Below are 16,157 nucleotides of genomic sequence, written 5' to 3'. Positions count from 1 at the left end.
CCCATTGAAGTTCTAAAGATCATTAAAAATGACCCATTCCCAAAATTTTAATCCCAATCACTGGATAGTAGAACTGGGTAGGCTTGTGTATTATCATGTTATATAGACTTTTGAAACAAGTCTTATGTTAGTAGTTGTTGCAATAAAAATATGGAAACACTCATAAATTAATTACACCAAATGATGTTTTTGATAATGCTCCTTCAGTATGATACAGTTGTATTGGTATAGACACATGTATGCTCTTAAAATTCACACATTGCTGCTTCTGAAAATAGAAAATGCTAAAATATTATTGATGATACATCTTGTACCATGGACAGTACAGTAGATATTATCAACATTTATTGTATATATATTTGGTGAGCTATTTTGAGAAGCATATTGCACTGCTATTATGAAGATTTATACACATGTAATGTTGGGGCTAACTGATAGCAGGAATAATTTAGATATATCAGCCCTTAGAAAGTAAATTTCATGATTTATTTTTAGGATTTGGTTAAACTGAATGAAATTTTGTTTTTTTTGGATTATTAGGTGAACGAGAATTCTTATTGGTATTTTTTTGACAGATTTGAAACAGTTTCTGAGGATAATTTGATATATATTATTCTTTAGAAAAGGCTGTAAGTTCTGCCTGATTTTATTTTTACGATTTTATTAAACTGAATGCAATATTAGGTTTTTGGGATTATTGGGTGAATGAGAATTCGTATGGTTTTGTTTGACAGAATTGAAACAGTTTCAATTATATAAGAAAAAAAATTATAAGCACCCCGCCACTCCATCAGAAACCCCCATCCTTTTTTATAGATTTATAGATCTACCCTGAAGATCTTTACCATGCTTAAACAGAAGCAATATATTTTAGTGTTTTGAAGACTGTTGTTTAGTGAATAGACTTATTTTGAAAATTACATATACAAAGAAACATTTCAACCTGTTTTTGAGTTATATATATAAGTTAGGTTATAACAATTTGTCTTTAGTCGGGCAATTTATTAAGATTTATGAACAGGAGTCAGGAGTTTTCACTTCAAATTTGCTAATGTATAAAAAATAAGGGAAATATATACTTCTAATGTACCGTAAAACTGATAAAGCCTGATTTCATTGAACTTGAATGCCCTTTGTTATTGAACCTTGGCTAATAGGTTTTATAAAATATAGATTGCACTGGGGTTAGACTATGGGGAGAGTTTAATGAAACTATAATATGATTAGGCATGGCCTTTTATTAGATTATAGTTATAAGTAGTCTATTTTTATTTTGTTGCCAATTAAAAATTTGGTTAGGCCATTCAAAGTTAAGTAGTTGGTTCTCCGGTCCTCTGTTGTCTGCTTTGGGGATGCTTCATCACACATTTTTCTGCCAATTTAATATATTTCTACTTTAAGGGTGCCTCCTCACCCATTATTTTTTTCTCTAACAAAAACAAATAGATCCATTTTTTTCTTGTTATGAACAATGTAGAAAGCACAACCATCACTATTTTACTCATTGTTTTTTTTTATGAAAATGAAATTAGGCTGAGAAAAAAAAACTTTGTATGGCCTGAGAATCAGAAATCAAGTTTGTATGACTGAGAAATAAGGAAGCAACTTTGAATGGTCTCAGGAGGGGATATGTCAGATTCCCACATTGATGTAATTGATGCCACTCATTGAATTGTAGTTTGTAGTTACTCTTTTTTACAGTTACTGTAAGATTTTTCTTTAATGTGAATGTGTATCTCTTATGTTGTATGAGCATTTTAGGCCAAGATACATGTATTGTGTTTTAACTTTCGTTTGAAGTGCAATGTCACAGGGTCAGGGTATAGTGAGAGTCGTTTGATAAAGTTCTTTTTGGGTGAAATCTTGTTTAGCTTCACTTGCCCTTTGACATTAAATTTTCTTTGGATTCACCTTTGTACTTAAACTTCTCCTGTGTTTTCTAATGCTTTCAATTTTTCTTTTGACTGTGGACATTCATTTGGCTTCAAATAATTATTTTTTAAGTTGATATTTGGCTTCAAATTAGTCATAACTTGACCTATTGCTTCATGTTCCCTAGAATGACCTTTGACTTCAAATTAGTCATAATTTGACCTTTTGGCTTCAAATTAGTCACAACTTGACCTATTGCTTCCTGTCCTCTAGAATGACCTTTGTCTTCGAATGTCTTTTGGTTGAACCTTTGGCTTTAAATTTGCCTTTGGTTCAACTTTTATTCACTTTGAAGTTACCAGTAATTATAGCCCAGAGGGTGGCCTTTGTAGAGCATTTTCATAGTTTGTTTTTCGTAGAACAAACAAATGACTATGCAATAATACTTCTTTTATAGAAAAAGACGAGAATGTGCCAAATCATGCTCTTAAACCTGACTTACCGGTAAATGTACTTGTATACGGAACATAATTTTAAAACAAAAATGTCCTTGGTTTTGTCCTATCTGTGGCTCTTCAAATTGACATGGATGTTTACAGAATATTATCTTGAAAGGAGAAAGACCTTGTGTTTTATCATATCTTATATGCATACATGTATGTTTATGAGCATGGTATGACCAAGCATTTTAGTACATTTGTATATATATGTGAAGCATTTAGACAACAGAATGAATTAGCATTTTTTTAACTCTATAATGTTAGCAAAAACAATAAAACAACAAAGTGATGGTTATTTCCCTTAATAAGGTTGTACCAAGTGAGGAACTTCGTGGCTATTTTTTTTTTTTTTTTTCTGTTTATTTTTTACTTTCCCAGTTTATGTATTATTTAGTAGGTCCCTTTGTCATTACCTCTACTTAAAGTTAGTGGTTTATCCCTCATGATGTAGGACCCATGGTTCAATTGGTTAGCTTTTACTCCTCTCTCTTATGATAAAACTTGAAGTCCAGAGGTAACCTATTTTAAAATGAGAAGATAATTTTATTCTGAAGAGGAATGTTTTGAAATGAAGATGGTACCATTCACAGCTTTAGGGCATTAAATAATATGACCTCTGAAATATTTAATGTTATGATAAGTAGTTGGGATTGCAGTTTGCTGGAAATGAATTTTTGTGACTGGAAAAACTTAACAGACTTTTACCTATTTCAGATTCAAATGAATGCCCTTTAACTGTGTATCAATGGTTGAACTCAGCATATTTTGATACAATGATATTTAGCCCACAAAGATTAAAATTTATCTCCCCATACATCAGTGATGGAGGTAGAATGTGTAAATCAACAGATGTCCCCCACAGGTCAGTTTTATGGCCGTCTTTTCTTACTAAGGGGGTCTGTGCTTCATGAAGAACAAAAGCAGCACTTGAAGTTAAATAAATAAGTCTTGGTTGTGTATATAAACTACAGTTACAATGGCTCAGGATACTTCAGTTTTGCTTGGATACCAAAGATGGCCATTTTGACATTGTTATCAAATATTTTTATTTTAAAATCAAGACATTAAATAAATTATGTTAAGTGCTTTTTTATCAGAACAATTAGTACTTGAAGGATCTTGGAATTTTTTTAGATACTGATATTGGTTATAAACTTCGTCAAATATCAGTGAATTACAACAAGTTTTGAGTCTGTGCATTTCACTGGAGCATAAATTTTCATTTAAAATTTGTACTATGCCTTTCTGACTTTGTGTGAAAGAAAACTCTTATGCATAGTGAACAGAGTCATAACTTTTTTTACGTCCAACTGGTTCCTTTTTTGGACATATTGCTCCTGATAGAGAGTTATAGTTTGCATAATTATATCTAAAATTAATATTCAAGCTCCACCTAGAGCATGAATTGTCCAATATATCATTCAATTTCAGGCCAGCAATTAGAAAGAAATAAAGGAAAATGTTTAAAATTATTACCATAATATGATAACTTCCTTTGTCTAAATGTATGACATATTTATGTCAGTTAAAATAATAGATAAACTTAGTAACAAATATTTGGCAGGCAGTTTTATGTTTTCTGTCCCGAAATATTTAATGATAACTGCTCCTGGTGTCCACCTATGGTTCACTGGCCTTTGGCTTACCTGAGCTACTAGGTCTTTTTATATATGCTTATATGTTGATGAATGCATTATGATTCAAAGCTGTCTCTCTATCAGGCTGAAGATAATTTTATCCCAGCTCCGAAGGATTGGGGGTATACTGTTTTACCCTTGTCCATGAGTCTGTGTCTGTGTTACTGTAACACTTTTTCCGTCACAATTTTCTCAGCAATTACTCATCACAGCGGCTTGAAATTTAAACACATACTCTCTTTAGGTATGCCATATTGTGGGATCTATCTGTTATTAAAGTCAGAATGTTTGTGCTATAGACGCAATGGAAAAAAATTAGTGAATAAAGAAAAAAATGTTGTCTACCTATCCTATTTTTTTTAAAGGTGTAAACGGAAACACACTAATTTGTTGTTTTTTTTTTGTTTTTTTTGGCCTAATGATTGCTTTATTTCACAGAAATGTTCCCCCTATTTTAGAATAGGTTACTGGTGTTCTAGCCTTGTTGGATTAATTTTTTTCACAAATATGGACCACTGGCAATAAAGGATTTTCTACTACACAAAATTGTTCAAGTTAGGGAAGTAATACAAAAGAAAATTGCAAAACAATTTTTTGGCTTGTGAAAAAACAGTTTTCCAAGAAGGTATATCTACTTTATTATGTACTTTAGTGAAGAAACCCGTTGAGTTCATGATTCAATCAGAGATATATTTTATTTTAATACGATTTGTTACTTTAATCTGTTAATGGCTTGTCTCAGTTAAAATTTAGTTCGTGCTTTAATTCCAAAAGACTATAGAAAGGATTTATTTTTACCTTTGGTGATCTAGAGGTCACGACCTTTGATTTGATTAAATATATTTACACTTCTTGTAACATGCCTCCATGCTTCGTAAGTCCCCAAAATTCAAAAGGCTTTCCAAACTACGGTTGATGAGGGTCAGAAGATTTTTCGTTGTGATATTTTTCTTATTGAAGTAGGAACCTAAGCATTGTTCCCCACGTATTCAACTTCAAAGGGGTAGTGTATTATTTCAAAATAAATATACCTATTAATAATTGTTTAAAAGATTTACCATGTGGGGGCTTCTTATGAATGAATGATTTGGTAGATCTTACGACATTTGTGCTCCTCTAACATAAACCTCTGCAATCACTGCAGATAAACAGTAATGATCCTTACTACTAACATGGTTATGTAATTATGTAAGACTTTGTTGTGCCTGTGACAGAAAAATATCAAAGGGAATATCGTCTCTCTTCATGTCAATGTGGGTGCATTATGGGTATCTAATTGCATATTGCACTCCTTTAATCTTCTTTGAGTCACATGACTGCAGACAGTTTAGGAGGGCACAGGTCGGATGTAGGATTCATTTGATGTCTGTAAAACCTCCTAGACAGTTGGTGTAGTATCCTTTGATTTCACAATATGTACATGTGTAGGAAAATTTCTGTTTGCCAGTATGTTGCATTTGATATTGTGTTCGAAATTTCCAGAACTCCTATTTCCATCATAACACACAGTAAAAATCTGTAACCTAGCTAGCTGCAGGAAATGAAAATCTTTCCAGAAAATGCAAATACCTGGTGACCCTGACTTTATTTAGACTAGAAGAATTTGAAATTTTCATGTGATATAGTGGGACCAGAAGTCAAACTTATTCTCTGACCTCTTTAAGATTAATGTTTTTTGTTAACAATTATTTAAAATGTGTTGAACAGCATACTTCAATATGCAATGATTTCTGTTTTCTAATTCAGGTCCACATCAACGTTATTGACATCAATGACAACAGCCCTCTCTTTCTTAGTACCACCTACAAAACAACGATCGGTGAAAACACTCCTATTGGTTTGAGCATTCTGAAGGTCTCTGCTGTAGATAAAGATGAAGACAATCGCTTATTTTACACCATCTCAGCTGCAGAGAACGCTGTCAGTAATGAGAAGTTTGAGATCAATTCAAGAACAGGTAATACAATGTTTGTTTATGAAAAAAGGTCATGTACCATATAGCGGATAATTTTGACAGCTGTAAAATTTGGCGATTTTGAGGTAAAAAGGTATATAAAAAACTTTGTCTTTTTTTATTTTAAAGGATGCTTCCTGTAAGTGATAAACTTAGTACTTACGAAAAGAGTAAAATTTTTCTAAATTTATTTTGGCAGTTTTAGAAAGACAGCTTAAATATGCCAAATTTAGCAACCCCCCCCCCACCCCCCCCCCAAAAAAAAATACCCCCTATATGGTAAGATGTTTTTTAAATGGAGATATGAAAAACAATTGACATATAAACTGTATTTATTTTCATGTTCTTAAGAAAATACAATTTTAATGATTAACTTAACATATTATTCCCACCTTTTCTATGACAGTGAAAAAAAATACAAAATGGAAAAAAGAGTGGATATGGTGTAACACAACAAATATACAAACATATAATCTGAATACAAAATACTTTCAGATTGATTGATTGTTGGGGTCTATCACCCGAGTAGCAATATTTCAGCTATATTAAGGCGACAAAATACTTTGAGAGATTACCAAAGATCTTCAACAAGTGTAAACACTCCTTTAAGTAAGCTCAGAAAGGCCCAAATGTCCATTAATCAATAAACCTAGCAGAAAGTTGAGGTTGCAGAACTACTAACACCCCCCCCCCCCCTACCAAATGAACATAATTTGAAGCCCTACCCTTACTAAAACCAAAATCAGATCTTAGAGCTGTGATTTTAGACATTCTAAGAATTAACTTTAAAGTTGTTTTGACAGTTTGAGTGTCTATGCATCATTAATTCTTTGTTGATTTATAAATGTGAATTCCATTTGGTAGCCCCCTTAAATTTAAAATCAGTACTGTACTTTTGGAGAGAGAGATTTATATCCCTGTCTCTTAAAGATCACTCTGTAACTAATTTAACAGATAAATTAATGGGGTTAAATGCATATTCTGATTACTTCTTGGTGATTCATAAAAGTCTTTTCAAGTCTGAATCAACAATGGTGCATTAAAGTACTGCTCCATGAAAGTAGCATGCAGACTGTAGGTTGGTGAAACAAGTCAGTTTTCAAGTTTTTCGTTAATTGTATGATATTAGCTCAAGCCATGGAAGATAAAAAACATTTAAGTTACAAACAGGATCTTTTTAACCCATGAAGAATCTGAAGTCTGTCATGGGCCACCATCTTCAGTCAGTTCTGTAGTAATGTTCAGGAAAAAATTGGCTTATTTACAATTTCTTTCTGCTTGACAGATACTTTATACATTGGAACATCAGGATTTTCTGTTCATAGTAAAAATTTACCTACCCATGAAAGCCATGAAAGGAGTTGGATTAACATTCATAATCTTATAGTAGTTTCAATGATGATATCTCCTAAATTTTCTAGACTTGTTTCTTAGACGGAGCTATACTCAACAACTTATCAACGTTGACATGTATGATACATGTGCATGCAAAATATGAATCACTATTAACTAAATGATGTTTTCTGTGTGGTTTCCGAAATTTTTTTCTTCATTTATCCGTGTTGAAATTGGAGATCAAGGATATGGTTTTAAATCTATTTACTTTTTTCCAACTGCTCTTATTTGAAATTAACAAGCTGATTTATTGACAGGTTATAAATTAGCATAGGTTGGGTAAGGTCAAGCTTGTTACGTAATACTGAATGAATCTGTCATTTTTAAAGTTGTCAGAAGTTTATTTTTGTTATTGGTAATGCACAAAAGAAGGATAGGTTTTTTTGGTGTTTTTCATGAAGTCGGGATTACATGTGTAAATTCCCTATTTATTACAGCTTTGAAGCACTTAATTTAAATTAATTGTGGTGGGAGGATCAACCTGTGTACAGTGAAACCTGTCTAGATAAAACCCCTCTCATACTGTGAAATTGGTTTGGTTTAGACAGGTGATTGGTTTATCAATGTTCAAAATAATGGGACTTTCAAAAAGTATCTAGTTTAGACAGGTTTCCGAATTATTCAGGGTTTGGTTGAGACAGGTTTCTGAATCATTCAGGGTTTGGTTTAGACAGGTTTCTGAATTATTCACGCTTTGGTTAAGACAGGTTTCTGAATCATTCAGGGTTTGGATAAAATAGGTTTCCGAATTATTCAGGGTTTGGTTGAGACAGGTTCCTGAATCATTCAGGGAATGGTTTAGACAGGTTTCACTTGTTTTAAATTGTAAAGTAATACCTTCCTAATGGTTTGATGTAAAACAAAATGCTGCAAATTTATGATATGAACTCAACTCCACACACAGGATTTAAATCCCTCCTCTGCTCAAACATCTATGGCAATCTGTGTAAATTGTTCCATTCAGTCATCTGAACAGGAAGTAGAATGGAATGTTGTAAGATCCTATATACAGTGACTTAATGGAACAATTTCTGACACAGTTTGAGACAGACTGCACCAAATACAATGTTCTGGACTACATGGCCTACTAATGTTAGAATTCAATCTTATTTTTTATACATAAACATGCGGTTTACTTGTATAACTCTAAAAAGGATCATATGATTTTTTTTTCACAGATTCAAGATTGTTAACTCTGTATGTTGTCAAATCCCTTCCACATTTAGCTGATTTATGACATGCATAGAAATAAATATGTAGTTAGTGTGATAGTTTTTCAAGATTTTGAATACACTGTTTTTTGAGACTTGATTTTGCGACATTTTGATCAAAGTATTACTGGTACAATGTAGCCAATCTAAAGAAAAATATCTTTTGTTTTTTAAGGAGTAATTACAGTTAAAGAAGCATTGGACAGGGAGGTCATCTCCCAGCATGAGCTAACGATCATGGTTCGTGACCAAGGAATCCCGTCCAACAGGAACTTTACAAGAGTAACAATCACAGTGACAGACCACAACGATCATCCTCCTAAGTTTTTGTCAACCTCCATTGAAGGGCGGGTGTTTGAATCCGCAGCTATAGGAACATCGGTTGTTGAGGTCATTGCTGTTGATGATGACAAGGGAGAAAATGCAGAGATTTCCTACAGCATTCATTCTGGTTAGTTTGACAGATTCTGTTGAAGATATTTGTTCTATAATTTTGAGGAAGATATATACAGTCCAGTGCTCGCCTTTTAGCCACTAGCCCGAAGCCCAGGGCTAGTAGAAATTGATTCGGGCTAGTGAAATGATTTGTACATTTCTTGTTTTGGGCTAGTTGAATCCTATACAGTTCTCTATTATTCGGGCTAGTCATTAGGAATTTTTAAGGAAAGGACTGACAGTCATGCTTTTCGTGCTTTTCTTCTGCTTTAAAACTGAAGTATGCTTTTTCAAATCCAGATTTTATTGTTATGGTATTTTTTTTTAATGATACCTTTTCTTTCTAATTTTGCTAATTACTGTTTCACTGTTGTCTTGGTGAAATCATGTCTGTATAAATAGAATTCATTGATTAAAACACCAGCTTTAATAATACAGTACACTATTCACACATTCGCCTATGTCTAAATCTGAAATTAAGGCTTCCATTTTTTAAAGATGTGCTTGTGGACTGATCGGGTCAAGATTTTGTACCAAGAAAATAGCAATGTGATCGCTGATTTTCATTGACAATTGTTTGAAGATACTGAACTGAATTTTTGTGTGTGAGTCTTTCATTTTTAGTTACAGATTGAGTTAAAGTTTCGTCCCGCTATGCTGAGTTTTACCGAAATTATGGGCCATGGACTTAAAAAATTCCATGGAAATAACAGTTTTCCACACTTTTTTTGTAAACCTTTGAAGATATTGAAGTGATTTTTTGTATGTTAGTCTGTCATGATTAGTTACAGAATGAGTTAAAGTTTCATTCCGCTACGCTGAGTTTAAAAAAAAATATGGGCCCTGGACTTAAAAAATTTCATGGAAATAACAGTTTTCCGCATTTTTTGTGTGTAAATCCTTGAAGATATTGAACTGCTTTTTGGTATGTGAGTCTGTCATGATTAGTTACAAATCGAGTATAAGTTTCATTCTTCTACGCTGAATTTTACCAAAATAATGGGCCCTGCACTTAAAAAATTGTACTGAAATAATAGTTTTTCGCTTTTTTTTTTGTAAATGCTTGAAGATATTTGACTGGTTTTTGGTATGTGAGTCTGTCATGATTAGTTACAGATTGAGCTTAAGTTTCGTTCAGCTGTGCTGAGTTTTACTCAAAACCACATGCGGGGGCATCATTTGTGTCTCACAGACACAATAACACATCTGACAAAGTGCTTTTTACAATTATGAGTTATGATATAGCTGTATGAAGGTTAAATGCGGGGGCATCACTTTATCTAGTTTATGATGAATTCAAACAGCTTAAACCACCATACATGTTAATTTGCGATGAACAGTTTGAGGCTCATAAATACTAGGGGCATATCAAATTTCCCCCTAACCCCCATTTATCCTTTCAAAAAGTCATTGAGAGGCCCTATCCTTCCAATTAAAGTCAAAGGGATTGAATTCTTTTCCTAAGAAATAAAGAGCTGCTCAGTATTTTTTTTGTAAGAATAAAAGAAAATCTCCTTTTTTTTATTGTTTAATCTATAATATCCATTACAAAGCAGAAAACTAGTGACAAAATACAAAGATTAAAATTCATAAATAACACCATAACACCTTCAACAAAGGCACTTAGGCAGTTAATATGACAATTGCCCCGCATTAAATTTATGACAAAGTTTGAATTCATATTTAATTTATACATTTATCAGCAGGCTAATCTCAGAACATAAAGTATCTGTTAAAGGCCTTGTGGTTAGACCATCAAATGAGCATTTGATTGTGGGGTGAATTAGTACATATTTATGGTCTGGTATTGAACAGAGGGGTACTAAGTGATTTTTTATGGTTCTTTTGAAGAGGGTCTTTATGGGGAACTTTTTTGAATCATTTTGAGATATTTTTTATGGGCTCATTTTAGGGATGATTTACAAAGGTACTGTAATAATAGTGATCTATAGGTTTTTTGATGCTGGAAATAAATGTTGGGTTAACTGTCATATGCCATGCATTTGTGTTTTTATCCTTGTCATGGGTTCATATGTACCCCCATGCTAGGGGCCTCTCTCATCCTGTATAGATATAAGCAACCATATTTTTTTATTTTTTCAATGAAAGGTCATACCCAGTGGAGCATAAAATTTGAATAATGTTTACAAAATTATTTTATATACATTAACACCATGCTATGGTCTTCAATTATATTGTCATTCAGTAATATCACTCCTGTACTTAAGTGCATTGAAAAGTCTTTATTATGTTTGTATATTTTAATATTGGCTAAATGGATACTTAATTTGTTCTGAAAGGTTCAATTCTGGTTTACGCTACTTTGATTAGTGAAAACTTGAGAGCCATTTTAGGAAGCTTTTACTTATGAAAATTGAATTTTACGTTCATTGATTTGGTAAAAATTTATTTGATAAAGCTTTTAACCAAATGATCAAATTATATCTAAATAAGGGGGAAATGTACTATAAATTATGAGTTTTGGAAATTTTATGGTCTTTCTATGTGGATAAAGTGCCCTTTGATTTTGCGTTTCATTAAAAAATAATACCTTTTTGTGTTATTTTATGCCTGAATTTTTATTATGAACGTTGTATGAGCATTTTGAAATAGCAATATTTTGATCAAAGCATTTTTCTAATTTGAATTTCTGATCTTAAAATTTTTTTTTTTTTCTTAAATATTTGAGATTTGATGGATTAGATTAAGATTTATTTGAATTTTACCATGACATTATTTTTTTTAAATTCCCTGTCTTGTTGCACCTCCATGTCAATTTTTAATCTGTTTCCTTCCCCTGTCCTGGTTCAACCCCAAGCTAAGTTAATCCCATGGAATATAAATATTTTTTACCTTTAAACTATTCCAGTATGCTCTTTTTGTTTCTGCTAAGAGGGAGGTTTCAGGGGAGAAATTTGCAAAAGAGGGAGATTTGTTTCTCCCACATAGGAGATATGGGATTCTTTCTCAAAAAGGGAGATTGAACCAAAAAAAGGGGTTCAAAAGAGAGAGTCTAAACAGTTACACAAAATATATATAAGGAATATTTATGTATAATAAAGACTTCATAAAATTGTTTTTTAGGGCAGAGGAGAGGCTGTTGGTAATCCACTAATTCAAAGTGGGAGGTGTTGAATAGTCTAAAGGGGTCATGTGATTTCAAATGTCAAATGTTTTTTGTTTTTTGTTTTTTGATCAACCAAAATTTTCAAAAATGGGAATGGATTCCCATAGATCCACCTATGAGATGCTGGTAATTAAGGAATACTGTAAGAGAGTAGTAGAACCCTGGAATAGAGCATTTTGTCCCTTGCACCCATACAAAGCCTTTCATAGTCATAAATGGTTTCTTTTACAAAGCGTGTATGACCTTTGATATTATAACCAAAAACATATGGTCATTTAAACTTTAAAAGCAAATTTCAATTTTAAAACCCCTCTACAATCAAAGCTTTGCGATAAGTGGCATAGAAACTTTCTGTAAGTGTATAGAATATGAATTCATTTAAAATTGACTTATCTTTAGTATAAAAGATTTGATTGAACTTTTTCAAAGTCTGTCAAAATATTTAAAATTTGTATTATGGTAACATGTTACATTGATATAATGAAAATACCAAAAGGCTTTTTTGTTTCATAAAACATCAATTATTTATTTTAAATAGAAATAAAATCTCAATAAATGCAATTACACAAATTGTAAATTGCATTTCACATTTAAAAAGCCAGATAAAAGAGAAAAAGAAATAAACTCAACAAGACAGGAAAATATTTATGTCTGTATGAAATAGGTTTTAAATCAGATATTTTAAGTTTTATTCTATTATTTAAATGCATTGATGGAGAAAGATATAGCTTTCTACATGCACCTGTCAAAAAATTGAAATATATCAAGGTGTTTACAGTTACAACTCACATACAAAGGGGAATAACTCTATTTGTTTGGTCATTTTTATATCTTTTATGAAGTACATCAGTAAAAAATATTTTTGCAGTGTGAAATAAACTTTTATTGATTTGAAATACAAGATTAAATTTATTTATTTGTATAATTATCTGTAAAGCATCAACAAAATGTGATGCTTGAACTGACAGATGGTATAAAGTAGATGACCTGAGAAAAGACCAGACATTTCTTTTTAAAAAGTGGCAAAAGAAGAGGAGTCACACTTTAACAGCAACTCTTACCTGCCCCCTTTGAAAGGTTAAAAATATTATGGGGGTTCAAATGAATATTTGTTCCAGGTCCCCTCCCCCTCTCCCTGGGTCTAAATTTCTGATCTAGGATCTTTAAAATTTCATTTGCCTGTATCTTTGACCTACACACTTTTGTTTGACAATTTATTGAGGACCTCTGATTTTCCTCTGAAGTTCAGGACCTGCCATTCTTGACACTCAAATTTATGCAAGATATGCAATACCTTTAACAGACTTCCTTTTTTTCAGTATTTGCAACAACACTCATATTTTTAATTTTTTTTCTAGGTAACATAGGTGAAATGTTTGATATTGATGAAACTCTTGGACTCATCACTGTCAAACGTGAGCTTGATAAGAATCAAAGGTCAAATTATCAACTTATCATTATGGCAACAGATCACGGAACTCCTCCACAGAGCAGTACTGTTACTGTGTCTATCTCTGTCACTGTATCAAATAATGCTCCGCCAAAATTCACTGGATCTAACTACAAGGCTGAAATTCACGAAGATATTAAAATTGGAGCAAATGTTGCCATTTTGGAAGCCAAAAGCCAGTCATCAGTTTATTATGAAATTCTAAGTGGGAATAATGGAGATAAATTCGCTATAAACCCAAATTCTGGTGTCATTTATGTAAAGAATACAGTGGATTATGAACAGAAAAAGTCCTACGATGTCACTGTTTCTGCTTCCAATATTGTTGGCTACTCTTCATTTGCTACTATCAAAATACATATCATTGACGTTAATGACAACCACCCTGAATTTAGTCAGTCAGTTTTCGAAGGATCACTCTCTGAAGCGACACCTGTTGGAAGTGTCGTGCTTACGTCTGAAGGGAAGCCTTTGGTCATCCACGCTTCTGATAAAGATGAAAATGACAATAGTCGCTTGAATTTCGAAATGATTGGTGATGAAGCTAAAAAATTCTTTACCATTGATAAAGGAACAGGAGCTATAAGAACAACAAATGTGTTAGATCGGGAAATAATTGATCAGGTAGAATTCACAGTTCAAGTTTCTGATCATGGAAATCCTTCACTTTCAGCCGATAACCCAGCTAATGTTTTGATTCACATTGAAGATATAAATGATAATGCCCCCATATTTACACCATCCGCAATCAGTAAAGTTCTCCTTCTGCCAACCGCTAAGGGCGTGGAAGTTGCTAAATTAATGGTTACAGATCCAGATACAAAATCGTCAGAAGGTATCAAATTTAGAATAATTCCTGATACAAATGGTTTTGGACATTTCCACATCGACCAATCAACAGGAACTCTTACAGTTGCAGAGGAAAAGAATTTAAAATCCAGCTACAGTCTTTCAATAGAGGCTTCAGATGGGAAATTTCAATCAATCTCTATGGTTAATGTTACTGTAAAAGACTCTAAAAGCAGTGAATTTGTTTTCAGTTCTTCACAATATAAAGTTGTTCTTCAGGAAGGTAAAGAAATTAGCGACAATCTTATGGTGATCCAAATCATGAATTTCGAGTCAGACCCTATCGTCTTTACTCTCTTAAACGAAAAGGATAAATTCAGTATTGGAGGTACGTCTGGAGTTTTACAAACTAAAATAAAAACATTTGATAGAGAAGAAAGAGATTTGTATAATTTGGTCATCCGTGTTGAAGATTTAGGAAATCCTCCAAGGATCACTCAGGTCATTGTAAAAGTCATTATCGAGGACCAAAACGATAATTCTCCAGTTTTTCTGAACCAGCCTTACGACACTGTTGTAGCCATTACAGCCGAAGTTGGTGCACCAGTCAGACAAGTAAGTGTATTAATTTTTTTTAGCCTTATATAATTTTATTTAAAAAAAGAAACATTTCTCACGTACTATTTTTCAAGCTTTTTTTATCCACTGCAAAAATTAGTACATTACAGAAGGTTATCTTAATTGGATTTTTTCAAGTATCTGTAACCAACTTTTTTTTCAAAAACCATTTAGCTAATTCTTTAAGGCTTCCAATGGAGGGAATAATTTTAAGTTATGTATGTGGCTTCACATAGAGAAGGCATATGTTGTGATTTTGGTTGCTGTCCAATATCAACTTCCTGTACTAGTGGGGGTTAACCTAGTACAACCATGTACAACTTCATGTTAGTGTATTTCCATGGTATATTATACTCTGAATTTAAAATCAACAAATCAAGGCACAATCTAAATCTTTATAGTAAAGATTGAGATAAAATAGAGATAAGTCACTATTCATAATGTAAATTTATGAAATAATATGCTTAATTTCTCTTTCTTTCTCAGTTGACATCATTGGACAGAGATGAAGGAAAAAATGGTGAAATAGAATTCACCATGGTGAATAGTTATGGTGACAAGTTCACCATTGATAAGGCTGATGGAATGGTTAGGTTGAACAAACCTCTAAGTGAAGATGATGTGGGAAAGACTTTCTTGACTGTCAAAGCATCAGATTTAGGTACTGTAAACAGTGAAATTTTTGTGGCAGTTTTTATTTACGCTATTTTCGTGATAAGAGTAACACAAAATTAATCTGTGGTGAATATTTTCTTCGAAGAACATAATAATACAATTTGAGGAAAAGTTGTTAATTTTAAACTGTGCGAAAGCAGATTTATGGCAGAAACCAAGAGAAAAAAGTATAGGTTACATATACATGTGTTGTCTTCAGGTATCAACTTTCTCTAAAATCTGTTCTTTGCATTATTTATTGTACAGTGAATGGTAATTCTGGGTCAACGGATAGAAGGGGGTAGATCCCTCATTTTAGCAGAAAATTGTTTTTACCTAGTGCTCCTTTTGGGGGGGGGTATAAATTTACGAACAGTAGCCCAAGCCCCCTCTCTGGATCAGCCTCCATTGAGTGGAAGTGAATAATAGTGAATTGAAAACTATCTAAGTTAATGCCTATTTCCCAACAAGCAGCAGCAGATTCAGAATACATTAAAACACACCCCAGACTGTCA

The 16,157-nt window shown here is 32.6% G+C and overlaps 1 protein-coding gene across 11 annotated transcripts in view; it reads left to right on the top strand.

Moving 5' to 3' along the window:
- Window positions 1-16,157, top strand: part of LOC148605700 (protocadherin Fat 1-like) — a 134,654-nt gene that overhangs the window by 86,436 nt on the left and 32,061 nt on the right. For all 11 annotated transcript variants that reach the window (XM_088550703.1, XM_088550704.1, XM_088550702.1 and 8 more), the window contains 4 exons: window positions 5,756-5,966; window positions 8,745-9,020; window positions 13,490-14,985; window positions 15,475-15,649. In XM_088550703.1, the coding sequence (XP_088406829.1) occupies window positions 5,756-5,966; window positions 8,745-9,020; window positions 13,490-14,985; window positions 15,475-15,649 (2,158 nt within the window). The remainder of the gene's footprint in view (window positions 1-5,755; window positions 5,967-8,744; window positions 9,021-13,489; window positions 14,986-15,474; window positions 15,650-16,157) is intronic.

This window comes from Perna viridis, chromosome 10 (assembly GCF_037379345.1).
Source record: "Perna viridis isolate PV_CMFRI_1.1 ecotype Kerala chromosome 10, ASM3737934v1, whole genome shotgun sequence".
Classification (NCBI taxonomy): Eukaryota; Metazoa; Mollusca; class Bivalvia; order Mytilida; family Mytilidae; genus Perna; species Perna viridis.
Note: the sequence above shows the minus strand (reverse complement) of the source record. Positions and strands in the feature narration are given on the sequence as shown.